Genomic DNA, 15082 nt, shown 5'->3' on the forward strand with positions numbered 1-15082 from the left:
ATACACTCAAATCTAAACTCACAATATTACCTCCTGTTCCATTGTTCCTCTCTCAGTAAATGAGATTACTGATCCAGTTCCAAAAGCAAAAATCCCAGGAATTGTCTGACACACCCCTTGCTCTTGTTCTTCCCATGCAATTGTTTTCTCACATCATGGCCAAAGTGATCTTTTAAAAAAGCAAATCTGCGCATGTCACTCCTTTTTTAAAGTTTTACAATGACTTAAAACAAAGACAACGAAGTCTAACCTCTGACCTTCCCTCTAGACCATCCTTATCTCAGACACTCTTGCCTTTGTCCTCTTTATTCCAGCCACACTGTTCTTTCTCTATTTCTGCTTTCCATTACAGAGCCTTTCTAGATGCCCCACTCCCATCCTCCTGGTCTGAAAAGCTACACTCTCCCATATCCTGGATAACACCAATCCAGTCTTCAGATATTAGCTCAAGCACTATTGACCCTAAAAAGGATTTACTGATACCAAAAAAGCTGACACAATCTAAACAGTATAATATAACATTAACCAATGGGATTAGAGTTAGCAGGAAGAATGTATGTTTCAGACAAAGGCTAGAATAAACTCCAAAAAATTATTTAAATTTTTTTTTAAGTTTCCTTTTTAATTTCCCTTGGTGGAGGTCAAATTTACTGCTCTCTTATTAAGAAATTAACAGTCATTTTAAAAATTGAACTCAACTGAACTCACATTTCAAGTCCCAAATAGCTGGTTTGTTCATTTATTGGATAAATTACCAGTATTTTTCATTCAATAAATATTTATTGAGCACCTATTGTGGGCCGGGCTGTTCTCGGCACTAGAGTGCTTTCACAGCAGTGAAGAAAACACCCCAAATAGCTTGTCTTTATGAAACTTAGTTTCTATTGAGAGTAGGGAGTAAACAGACAATAAGCAAATAAATGAAATACACTACATATCAATTGATGATAAGTGCTATAATGAAAAAAATAAATCAAGGAAGGTGGAAGATAGGTAGGCAATCTAGGGCAAGCGTGAGGCAGAGCTTCAGGGGAAAGGAGGGTTAATGGTTACAATTTTAAATACCATGGTTATTAAGGCTTCACTGGAATGCTGACGCTTGAGATAAGACCTGAAGGAGCTGAAGACCCAAAACCTAGCTGTGCATCCATTTACTTTAATGCTAACTCTTTTTCTGTTGAACATATCATTTGAAATGGATCAACAGCTGAATGGCAAAATGATACTTACAAGTTACTGTCATCTATGGTAATCAAACCAAAAAAGGAAAAAGGCATTCCAATTATTGGTAATCCTCTATCACTGTTGATTTATCTGCCTTTTGAGAAAAATGTTTAAATGTTTATTTTATTCCCTTATGTCACAAATATATTAATTTTTTGATACTCTCCAAACACATATTTCAAATGTAGAAAATTTTATTTAGTTTTAAATGAGCCAAAATTTCATCATGGGCTAAAATTTTAAGACATAAAATGACTGCTGAAACTGAATTTTAATCATATAGATGAATCACAACATGCATTTTAGCTAGGCATGTATTATAGATAAGTCTAGTTTCCTACAGAGAATAATCACATGTTCTAATTACCATTTTGGTTATACGCATAATTAATAATATTCTGTCTTAATGGGACACACTGAATCTTCAGACAGTTGCAAGCTTTCACTATGCATACTGCCAAACGCAACTGTCAGCTGCACTGACAAACACAAAGGAATCTTGATGTAGTGTTTTAGCATTGATAGCAATATGCATATCTTTATACATGATACAATGGGAAATTAATTGCTTTTCTTCCTTCAAAATGTTCTCCACACTAATAATTTTATATTGCTTGATTGATCATTTACCCGAAATTATATGTATTGGCAAGTTATCTTATGAGCAATAAATAGGTGAATGTAAATGCATTTTACATTTAGGTACATTTAAACACAAGATCCAAAGACAAAAATCTTGTGGGACTTACTGATTGTAAACTTTCATTTTCACGTAAACAAGCTGTGTGAAGTTCTGATTTCAAGGTTGCAATGTGACTTCGGTGAGATGTCATTTCCTTCTCTAATGTAGCAATTCTAGTGCTTGCAAGCTGGTAGACATCTATGAAACTTTTAATCATAGCCTAAAGAAAAAGAATAATGTCACATACAATTCAAATAAAGCTGTCCCCAAGGAGAATTTCCATAATTTGAAAGCAGTATCATTAAAATTTTTAAATAAACAACTTTTCATGTTTATTTAAAGTAAGAAAGCTAACCCTCATATTTTATATTGAGAACAGTGACTATTTTTTAAAAGTTTAGGAAAAATTAATTGAGACTTCTTTTCCAGATTATTTATTTAAATAAGATGTCCTTTGATGTATTGTGCTTAAAATTTAGAATGCAGTTTTTAAAGATGGCACACTTATTTTCTTTGTACAGTTAAATTCAAGTTGTAATTTAACCTAAATTTCAACCTTAAGGCACACAACCAATGGATATATAAGCTGAATATTTCAAAATGAGCTGAGTTAGTAAAATTTTCAATCCACATTAAAAACAAATGTTTTTAAACAAAAGGAGCTGAAATAATCCTGTAATTTTTTTAAAAAGATTTTTATTGGAGAATTGGGGGAGGGAAACAGCGTTGAGGAATCGGGAACGGGAACAGACAAGTTGCTGTCCTTTTGTTCTTCAGTCTAGTTGTGGAGGACGTCACTTCTCTGGCCCATGTTGGTATTATCATTGCGCTCTTCCCGGATGATACAGTCGCTTGCCGGCCATTGGATGGCTGCACACGGCCGCTCATGGCAGCTCACGGCACCTCACAAAAGCACATGCCAGCTGCCGGCCAGCCCCACTGCAGCCTACGCCTTCGCCAGCGACTCACGGCAGCCCAGCTCCAGGTTGAGCTGTTGTTCACCATTTTAGCTGTAGAGAGTGCAGCAACACTGGCCTCACGTGGGATCTGAACCGGGGCCCTGCTGCTCAGAGCTGGCATCCCAAGCCAGCTCTTAACCAACAGGCCACTCCGCCGGCCCTCCTGTGATTTATTTTAAGAGTAAATAATGTGATTCCTATATTATAAGAAAAGCATAATTACATTCATTCATATAACAGAGAAATGTTCTTGCATTATACTATATATAATAAAATAAATAACACAAGCAAGTGTGGTAACTTTTTTTCTCCCCTAAATAATATAATATTTTCGGGACTGTTGGACCTCCGTATTACAGATTAATCACATTTTATAGACTTTTTCTTCTAAAGAAAAAGTGAATTTTAATTCCAAGAGTACTATTACACCTTTTTTAAAAAGTCTTTCAAAATACTTCACATATAGCAAAATAAAATCAAACATTTCTTACACATTCAAATATAATGTTATATTATTTACAACAAAAAATGTTCCAGCCACAGTTACAACTTAATACAATGGTAAACAATTCTGAGTATTTCCAAATTATATTTAATTTGAAGAATCTAATTTGGGAAAGCTTTAGAAAGTAGATATTTGAGCAATTCTGAATGCATATGAAGTAATAATTCAGTGAAATAATAATATCAACATACACAATGTCTGAGAAACAGAAGTAGGTTAGTATTGGTAGTTAAGAGTAAGAAAACTCATACCTTTTTGCCAAATAAATTCCTATTTGCCCTCAAAAATCCAGCTCAGACACCACCTCTTTGAAAGCAACCTCTTCTGAGCCCCAAGGCAGTATTAACTTCTACTCTGGTTCTGTGTGGATCCCTTATGCTTGCTTCTACTATTACGTGTATTGCTTTGGAAAAAAATCATTAGTTTACATGTTTAACTTTACTAGACTGAAGAGATCCTTAGGCCAGATACTATGCCTAATCATCTCTGTATCTTCAGGGATGATAGTGGCAGAGAGTGATCACTTGCTTGAATGAATGAATGAATGAATGAATGAATGAATGAAAAATTTTAAGAGATGAAAAACCACAAGCTAAAGCCATATACTATCATAGAATACTTTATAGGAAAAAAATTAAGATCTCTGGTGAAACAAAACCTTAACACTCTCTAATGAATAAAGTATTGACCATATTTTGTTCAAGTTGATAAAAGAAGCAAAAGCACAGCTGTAGGCATAAAAGCATAGAGTACACAAAAGCGAATTCTATCCCCCAACACTAAATAAACATGGTATGACCTCATGTTTGAGGTCATTACTTTGAGTCATTTCAAGGTAAACTTATAGCTAATACTAACACAAAATATTTCCCTAGGTTTCAAACATATATAAAAATCAGAAACTATAAAATTGTATCTGTTTCTTCCTATGCCAAGTCTGTCCCACTCTTACAAATTCATTCATGTTCTCCACTGACATAGTCGATCAGGAATCATAAGTCCTACTTTTTGTTTGTTTGTTTGTTTGTTTGTTTGTTTGTTTGTTTTGTCCTCACTCAGAGAGATCAAGTGATCTCTCTGAGCCTCCATCTCCTCCCTCCTTGAAAAGAGAAGAGGCATTTTCTTGCCTACTTCCAAAACCGTTGTAAGGCTCAGGTCACTAAAAATCTAATGCAAAGCTATTCTCTTAATCCTAATACCAGAAGGGCCTCTAAAAATGGTATCTACTGAATTTCATTGTAGTATTATTGTTCTATTTTTAAACTCCACTAAAATCTTAATTAGACAATCTGTGATGGGTGGTTCGTACAAATATGTTCTGATTATATAAGGACTTAAAATGTATAAAAAGCATGAAAATATGCATTAATACTTATTGAATTAAAAAAAGAAACTACCCTTCTATCAGGAATAGGCTCCTGGATTATTATTATACTGTAAATTACAATAGAATTGGCCTCTAATTTTAAGGATAAAAAAGTTCAACACATGGGCTGGCCAAGTGGCGAGTTGGTAAAGAGCTGGCTTGGGATGCCAGCTCTGAGCAGCAGGGCCCTGGTTCGGATCCCAAATGGAGGCCAGTGACACTGCCCTCTACAGCTAAGATGGTGAACAACAGCTTGACCTGGAGCTGGGCTGCCATGAGTCGCCCGCGACGGGGTAGGCTGCAGTGAAGCTGCAGTGGGCTGCCATAAGCTACCGTGAGTGGCTGGCAGCCAGTGTGAGCTGCCAAGAGCCGCTGTGAGTGACTGTCCAGAGGCCGGCAACGGATCTGCCTCATCCAGGAAGAGCGCAATGATAATACCAACTTGGGCCGGTGAAGCGACGTCCTCCACAACTAGACTGAAGAACAAAACGACAGCAACTTGTCTATTCCCTTTCCCCGATTCCCCAGCATTGTTCCCCTCCCCCAATCTCCAATAAAATCTTTAAAAAAACAAACAAACAAACAAAAAACAAATGCCTGTTCATAGGCATTTAAAAACAAGTGTGATAAAGGATGCCAGTGAAAACCAACTCTTTTAATATAAAAGAAAGATGCCAAGTTGGTAGAATCAACTGAGGGGGCGGGAGGAGGATGGACTGAGCATCTAAAGACCTCTACATCAATCTCCTGAAGTCTAGCTAACCCTTCACAACACAGCTCTCGCTCGTATGAAAACATCACATCTTTTTACACTAGAAAACAATGACAGAACAGCACGATATTGTGTACAGCACACCCAGCATTTGAAAACTTATCCCCATGTCATCTTTGTCTCTAGGGATTTGGACTATAACACATAGTGAGATATGTATCTCAGTGGGGCTTACCTCGTTACAAGAGAAACAGAACAAAAGACAGTTTCTGGACAAGAACTGCCTTTTGTTTTGGAGATAATCTATAGTGTTTATAAAATATAACAAGATGAGAGAATCCAAACATAAAATTCCACATCCTATGTATTTTAAGAAAAAGTGTAAGTATTTTAGAATATTTTTTAAAATCTGAGATACAAATAGGTATGTGTCACCTGAGGACCAGAATATTATTTATATTATTTATTATGGACATATTATTATGTAGTTTAGACTGACTTCAAAATGGACTTCAGGGAAAACAGGATCGTTGCGGACATGATGTTAGGAAAAGGAGAAATCAGTAGAAAACATCAAAAGGCCTAGATGCCAAAATAGCAAATCTTTTATTTACATCTTTGTATGTACAACTAAAAAGCAAAAACCTCTGACACGTCACTTTAAATTATATAATTATAGACATACTTCGTTTCTATATACTACATAAAGTAAGCATGTAAAATAGATATACCACATATGTGAAATATAACAAATCCTCATAAAATGGGGATAATGATTCCTACCTTAAAGCCATTGTGGGAGCCAATGGGTATTAATACATGAAAAGACCTTAACTATATGGCGCACAATAAACACTCAGGGAAATGTTAGCTATAATAATGATAATGACATCAAATTAGAAAAATTACTGTATTAATTCATAAAAGAAAGATTCAAGGTATCTTCGGGGTATAATTAGACATAAATATTTTAAATGTAAGATTCCGTATACATACCAAATATATTTAAATCCTTTCAACATAAAAGAAATTTAGAGGCTAATTAATATTTACTTCCTAACAGTTAAAACTTCCCATTGATAATAAAAACATTATTATTTGTAATATTGTTCTTAAGGAAGTCTTACAAAGTCTTCCATTAATTCATTGACACCTAGAATTAAAGGAAAATTATTTTCTTCATTATCAAAAAGTTACTCTAGTAAGGTTGCTCATTTAGTAGATTTCCTTTCATTCCAATATTTTTTAAATGTAGGGATATGACAGAGAATGAGAGTTAAAGAGCCTCTTACTAATAGTCTACAAATAGCAACTGTTTCCAGTCAAGATCTGGAATTGGATTCTTCAGCTTGGATGTATGGTTTCTGGTCCTGCCTACAAATGTTTGTTTCACCATGATAGTCCAATATAAAGTTATGTAGGACAGGCTGTACGGAGACAGCAAACTGCTATTCACCTGTTTGCATTGCTACATTGAGTATGTGTAAATGTACATTTGTGTGTTTGTGCGCACGCGCGTGTGTGTGCATGCATAAAAGCTGATTAGAACACTATAAGCTGACAAGAATTCTGAGGAATCAATAAGGAGTAGAACGCAGAAGGGATCAGAAACAAAATTTTAGAGAAACCCTTTCCAAAACACAAACAAGAGAACACTTCTACAAAGGTGGGACCTAAGCATAAATAGCTACAAGCAGTGGAAAAAACGCTTAACTGTGCTTTACTAATAGCCCTTAAACCTTTCACTCTCAAAGTTATCATTAAGGATTTTTAGAGAAAGAAATATGATTGAATGTTTTATAATCTTCAAAATAGTTCTGTATAATAACTTTTTGTGATATAGTAATTTGAATGTCTAATTCTGAATCCATCAACACTCACACAACATATGGTTGAATAAGTAAAATGCAAATGGCAGAACTGTACTATTGGTTATATCTATTAAATCATGACACTCATGTTTTAATCCTATCTATCAATTATACAAAAATTTTCATTGAAATTTTGGCTAGAAAATTTCCAACTTTCTTGAATCAGTCAATTGCTCTTTAAATTAATATATGCCTTGTTTTTTATATTTTAATTAATATACTTTATATTAAATATATTTTATATTTTTAACAAAGGTTCGAAACACACTATTAGGTTAAGAAATTATGCTTTTAAACTACTATGTGTGTATATATATGAATTTTTATAGATTTAGATCATATTTAGGAAAAAAGTTTATAATTTTAGAAATATTTCCAAACAACTATTTTCATGTTTTTTCCATAAAATTCCTTTAATAAAGCAGTTAGGTTTTTTTTTTTCTTCTACAAATGTCACTTTACCTTGGTGTGGCAGAGTCTGTTTTGTTTGGGAAGGAATTTAACATTTTTTCTAGATAGAATGCTTTTGATAGCCACTTGCCATCAAAGGAAAAATAATCTATACATTTGGAATTCTCCTTTTGTTAAAGAAAATCACATATTGATATTCAACTTCAAGAGTACTTTGTAACACGCTGTCACAAGAAAAACAGCAAACCTTATATGAAAGATTTTAAAGGTACTTCTTATCTCATTGCAAACTATTGTAAAGATTACACTATGTAAGGTAATTTACTCCATAAATTCACTTAACCATACAGGGTACAAGACAGTCATGTTGAAATACAAGGAAAGTAAATAAATGAGTAAGGACATCCCTCAGCCCCTCTGCACTGTGAAATCCCTCCACCTTTCCTTTAAACATACCTTGCAGGAAACATTAATGTCTAAAAGTGCACTAAGTGAAGACACCATACCAAAGGGAAAAAAAGTTCTTACTTTATAAAAAAGGGCACATCTATTGTCTTGCACACCCACTTGGATGTATTCAATGTCCAAAGTGAATTAGAATGAAAAATAAATGGAGAACTTCCATACATAGATTTTATATTATATTTAGTTCTCTTAATACATTTTATTTACTAGAGCAGTTTTAGGTTCATAGAAAAATTGAGCAGAAAGTAGAGGAAGTTCCCATATACCCCCTGCCCCTGCATACCCAAAGCCCCCCCACACACTATCAACACCCCGCACCAGAGTGGTAAATTGTTATGACTGATGAACCTTAATTGACACACCATCACCCCAAATCCACAGATTATATCAGGGTTGACTCTCGGTGTCTATATTCCATGGTTTTTGACAAATATATAATGACATGTATCCTCTGTTACAGTATCATACAGAATAGTTTCCCTACCCTAAAAATCCTCTGAGCACCACCTATTCGGCCCCCACACCCACACCCTCAAGCCCTTGGCAACCACTGATCTTATTACTGTGTCCATGATTTTTATATTAACTTTTTAATCTTTCTATTTAAAATCACGTCTTTTAAAAACTTTTTCTCCATTTCATGTTCTAGAGCTTGTCTAACAATAACACATGTCCATAAGTTTTAAAGGAATAAATCTACATATATTGGGGGTGCTGTCTCAAAAATAAGAGTGAACAATGAACCCACGTGAAGAGCACTCCTGGGCATCTCTGGTGACTAATGGAAGGAGCTCACACACCACAAGCAGCCGAGGTGGCCGGCTCTTCTCTGCAGAAGTGTCTTCCCCCCACAGAAGCATCACCCCACTCTAGGATACCCAAACCTGTGTTACTGCATAACAGATTACCAAACACTTAATGGCTCAAAACAACACAGATTGAGTATTTCATAGTTTCCATGGGTCTAGCATGGGTGAGCTGGGTTCTCGACTCGGGATCTCACCTGGATGGAATCAAGGTGTCAACTGGAGCTGCGACCTCATCGGAGACTCAGGGTCCTCTTCCAGCTCATTCAAGTTGTTGATAGAATTTAGTTCCTTAAGGTTGTAGAATGGGGGGGGGGTCTCTATTTTCTTGCTGGCTGTCAGCCAGGGTCACTCTCAGCTCCTAAAGACCGACCTCAGGTCCCTGCCAAATGGACCTCTCCTTTATCCACATAGCTGTTTGCTTTCTTCCAGGCAGCAGAAGAGCATCTCTCTGACACTTCCACGTTCTTTTAAAAAGCTCAACTGATTAGGTCAGGCCCATCCAGGATAATCTCATATTTACTGGTCTTGCGCACTCTCAAGAATAAATTAATCACACAGTGCATATACACCAGGGGAAAGGGTCTTGTGGGCCATCTTAGAATCTTAATTATCACAACCTAAACCACATACCTTAACAAAAATCAACTCAAAATTGATCAAGATTTAAATGTAAAACATAAAACTATAAAACTTTCAGAAGAAAATATGGAGAAAATCTTTGGCATCCAGGGCTTGGTGAAGAGTGGGGAAGAGTTCTTGGTTAGACATGATGCTGAAAGCATAATCCACAAAAGAAAAAAAATCAATAAATTGTACTTCATCAAAATTTAAAACTTGCGCTCTGCAAAAGATCCTGTTATGAAGATTAAAAGACAAGCTACAGATAGGGGAAAATATCTGCAAGCCACATATCTAATAAAGAACTAGTTTCTAGAATACATTTTAAAAACTGTCAAAACTCAATATTAAAAAGACAAACAACCCAATTAGAAAATGAGCAAAAGATACTATGATACATTTAACCAAAACTATACAAATCTCAAGAAAGCACATAAGATTTTCAAAATCACTAGCCATTAGAGAATGAAAAAAATTACAGTGAGATATTGCTATACACCTATCACAATGGTTAAAAGAAAAAATTGTGACAACATCAAAAGCTGACAAGGGAGCTGAGAAACGATCTCTCATACATTCTGGTGAGAATAAAAAATGGTACAGCCACTCTGGAAAACAATTCGGCAGTTCTTTAAAAACTAAACATACACTTATGTATGGCCCAGCAATCACATTCCTGAGCATTTATCCTAGCGAAATGAAAACTTAGGTCCACACAAAAGTCAGTACACAAATGTCCACAGCAGCTTTATATGTAATAGCCAAAAATTGAAAACAACAAAATGTCCTTCAGTGGGTGACATTCACTGACCTTTAATGCTAAACGAATTGTGTAACATCCATATCATGACTGTTAGTCAACCAATATAAAGGAACAAACTATCAATAGATACAACAACTTAAATGGATCTCAAGGGCATTATGCTGAGTGAAAAACAGTCAATCTCAAAAAATCACATTCTGTAAGATTGCATGTATATATAATTCTTAAAGTAACAAAATTATACAGACAAAACATTTCGTGGTTACCAGGGTTAAGGGATGATTTCAGGGGAACAAGTTGATACGTCTATATAATGTAGTTAGCTGAGGGAGATCTTTGTGATGATGTAATGGCTCTGTATCTTGATCGTGGTGGTGACTACACTTATTTGTGTGTGTGTGTGTGTATGTGTGTGTGTGTGTGTATGATAAAATGTCATAATCTATACATATACATTGTACCAATGGCAATTTTCTGGTTTTGATATTGTCCTACAGTAATGCAGGATGTAACAGGAGGGGAAACTGGGTGGTTACTATTTTTGTAACTTCTTGTGAATTTATAACTATTTCAAAATGAAAAGGTAAAAAAGTAAAAAAAAATCAAAGTGTATATGTGTGTATATAGTATGCTAACATTTAACTAAAAGGGAGATATACACAAATTTATATACATATCTACATATATTTTAGAAGCAAATAAACAAGGGGAGAAAAATACTTTTTCCAAAACTTTTAAATGGTACCTATTTATCTGGCAAAGGCCTAGACTAGACCAATCAGTCTTCTGCCTATAGTTCCTAAAGATTCCTTTATGCAGCTACATGAATGAAACTACCTAGCATTTTGCTTATTATACTCAACCTTAAAGGATGTCAGACACCTGTCCATATTTTCTCACCAACTGTCACAGCAACGCAGGTATTCTGGGGCCACAATAGAGCCTGTAGCCTCAAAGGAGTCAGTGTAATCCGAGAGGCATATGCACTCAACTCAGCTTTCCACTCAAAGTCATCCTACATCTGCCCCAAAGTACGCCAAGGAGGGAAGTAAACCCCACTTTTCACCACCAGGAATCATCAAATGAGTTGCAAAGTATGTGAATCAATAAAGCCTGGCTCGATCATCTTTGCCAAAAGGTGTTCTCACTTCCTCTGTATTTCTCATGCTACAAGGCTTGTCTGGACCCCAATACTAAAACAGTCACTATGGGCCAGACACCACATTATGATCTTTGCATATTCTTCTAATTATGGCAATAACCCTGTAAGACTCACATTATCTCTACTTTACAGAATAAGAAACTAAGGCTCACTGATGCTAAGTACCTTATCCAAGGTCACCTAGCTATATAAAGAATGAAGTTGAGTATCCACCCAAAAAATCTGAAAACATTTATCCGTAAAGATATATGTGCTCTGATGATCATTGCAGCTTTATTTACAGTGGCCAACACAGAAACACGGAAACAACTAAAGTGTCTTAGATAAATGATTGGATAAAGAAGTTGTGGTATATATACACAATGGAATACTATTCTACCATCAGAAAAGATGAAATAGTGCCACTTGCAACAATGTGGATGGATCTTGAGATTATAATGTTAAGCTAAATAAGTCAGACAGAAAAAGCTGAGAACCATATGACTTCACTGATCTGTGGGATATAAAACTGAAAACAACAAGGAACAAGACAAACAAATGAAGAAATAAAAACTGATAGACACAGACAATAGCTTAGTGGTTACCAGAGGATATGGGGGGAGGGGAGTGGTAGATGAGGGTAAAAGGGATCAAATATATGGTGATGGAAGAACTGACTCTGAGTGGTGAACACACAATGTGATACATAGATGATGTATTACAGAATTGTACACCTGAAACCTATGTGACTTTACTAACAATTGTCACCCAAATAAACTTTAATTTAAAAAAAAGAAAAGAATTAAGCTGGGATTCAAATCAATGTCTCTCCAATTCCAAAGCCCATTCTCATTCTATGTGTTGCATTTTCTGGTTTCTTTTGGATTTGCTTAGTGGTGTTTTTTTTTTGGTTTGTTTGGTTTTGGCTGTCTATAACACAAAGCTTCTCAGTGAAGTCAGCAGAATTAATTGAGGCTTTTCCAAGTTTCATAAAATTGCACAGCTAGTCTATCACAACATTCATATAAGTATCAATTTAATCCATGCTCTCTCCTCCACTGACTGAAAAAGGTACAAAAGCGAAGCCATCTTGAATTTTGCTATGAAGCCAGGATTTTCAAATATCTCAAACTCAATAATTATTATACTGTATCAACTCTGAGCTAACAATTTTTGCTGATGTAATGGAAATATTTATTTCAAATAAAAGGAACTTCAGATAATGTTTTCTTGAGGATTTCGTTCATTATGTAGAATGGTCAATAAACATTTGTAACAAATTAGTGACTCTTTATTCTATCCAAATATGTCACATAATTTCTATAATTCCCCAAAACATCTTTTTTTTTCCTAAATGGCTATCACTAACATTACAAAAATTGATCCTGTTTGAAAAGGTATTTTAGGAATGAATGGGGCCTGTTAATATTTGTGCAAGCCAAAATATTATCTTTTAAAAACGTACAATGCTTGGCTGTTACTTTTGTTCCATGATTATTGTTTAAACTGTTTCTGTTAGGCAGCATTGTGAGCCAAGAATTACCTTTCAAGAAAGAGTTTTTAAATCTTTTTTATTAATTTGCATAAGGAGAAAGCTGTAAGTCCCTTTGATTAGTACAACTGATTATTCGCTTAGTAACTTTCTACATAAGATGCCAAAGAATTCCAAGTATGTACATGTGTGTATATATATATCAATATATCTCTATATCTATACCCATATCTATAATACATCTATGTCCATGTCTTTATCTGAACTTTACTTCATCTGGGCTCATATCCCAGGTTGATGGACGCCCCCGTCTTTTACTCATTTACTTCCTTTTTAAGCTTTTGTTGTTTTGTGCTTGTTCTTGTCAGAGGACAAAGAGACCCAGCCAGCTCCCTCTTTACTCAGTATTATAATCAATTGGATTTTGGGAGAATCCTCTCCTTTGAGGTTTCCTGTAGGGGTGCAATGTTTTTGCCTTCACTTCCCCTTGTTAGTGCTCCCAAAGATACACTTTGGGCTTTTTTTATTATTATTATTGGTAATCCTTCTTATGAAACCGATGAATTGTAAGTAACAACTATGGGGAAATTACAAAGAATTTAGAATCTTGTAATAGTGGCCCCAGGTTCATAGTTCTTAACTCCTTTCTACCTCTGACCTTTGCTTTTGCTTCTGGCCTGAAGTTGTGATCTAGGTAGAGAAAAAAGACCCTTCCTGGCCTCAAGTGGAAAATGTACATTTCTAAAAATAGTACCTGCTCTTATAGCCCTCTCACCTCAGTCAGTTCTTCATAGATTAGAAAGTCTAACTCATTGAATTCACTGTTTTCTGAAGTTAGGTAACTGTTTGTCTGTGGTAACCAACAGCAAATGGAAGCAAGATGAGGAATTCAATACTCTCTACTTCTTTATAATTCAAACTAAGCTTCCACAAAAAAATGTTTAAAGGTGTAGTCCAGAGGTTACAAATTCAAATGACCCAGAAAGCAGAGATATAAACTTAGGTTTCAGGGTGAGTGAATTACATCATACTCCCCATTTTAGGCCAACTTGTCCTAGTCCTCACCTCAACACCCTGAGGTAAATGTTCGATAAAAGAGCTCAAAAAAACAAAAACAAAAACAAGCCAAATCTGGCTGACTTGATAGACAGCCTTGGATGTAATTCATTCCCGTAACATCTTTAGAAGACATCAGAATATATTGGGTTGTTGGAAAAATCATGCCTCATTTTTGCAATGAAAAACAGAAAAAAATACATCATGACTTTTCCGACAACCCACTATTTCTTGGACCTGAGTCACTAGGCAGTAGGAGATTTGGTGCTGAAGTAGAAATTCTTTTTTTGCTACTCAGCATCCAAAGGTCCTTCCTGACTATAGTTAACAATACTGTGGGGTATAACTGGAAAGATGCTGAGAGAAGATCTTAAAAAATCTCTCTCTCTCTCTCTCTCTCTCTCTCTCTCTCTCTCTCTCTCACTCACACACACACACACACACACACACACACAGTAACTATGTGAGGTGATGTTTAACTTTATTGTGGTGATCATTTTGCAGTATATGTATACAAATATCACATCACCATGTTGTACATCTTTAACACACTATATGTTAATTATATCTCAATGAATCCAAAAAAAAAAAAAAAGAAAGAAAAAAAGATAGGGGTCTAAGACCCAAAATAAAACAACAAAAAAAGGCCCTTCCAGTCAGTGTGTGGGGGAGAAATTACCCATTATGTTAAAATTCCCATTTTAGAAGCTAAAGGAGCAAGTTTCTCTCTCTCTCGTTCATCTCACAGAACCAGATCCTCGGTACAGAAATTACGGTTGGGCAGGCAGATTCTTCCTGCCACCTTTACCCATGCCTAAGGCTTTTAATCCCAAGGGAGTGAGAACACTCAGGAAGACTTCAGGAGCTCTTCAGGGCATTAGAAGAATACCTGTATTACAAGTCCAGTGCAGTCCCTACTTGCTGCATCTGCACTAGACTTTAATTACGTTGTTTGCTATTATTCTTGCTGCTTTTTTTTTGTAGCCTGATTTTCAAGGCTTCCCAAGA

The 15082-nt window shown here is 35.5% G+C and overlaps 1 protein-coding gene across 3 annotated transcripts in view; it reads right to left on the minus strand.

Annotated features, from left to right (window-relative positions):
* Positions 1–15082, minus strand: part of LOC109396179 (coiled-coil domain-containing protein 171) — a 214779-nt gene that overhangs the window by 57673 nt on the left and 142024 nt on the right. For all 3 annotated transcript variants that reach the window (XM_019667813.1, XM_019667812.1, XM_019667814.1), the window contains one exon: positions 1974–2126. In XM_019667813.1, the coding sequence (XP_019523358.1) occupies positions 1974–2126 (153 nt within the window). The remainder of the gene's footprint in view (positions 1–1973; positions 2127–15082) is intronic.

This window comes from Hipposideros armiger, unplaced genomic scaffold (genome assembly GCF_001890085.2).
Source record: "Hipposideros armiger isolate ML-2016 unplaced genomic scaffold, ASM189008v1 scaffold_506, whole genome shotgun sequence".
Lineage (NCBI taxonomy): Eukaryota > Metazoa > Chordata > Mammalia > Chiroptera > Hipposideridae > Hipposideros > Hipposideros armiger.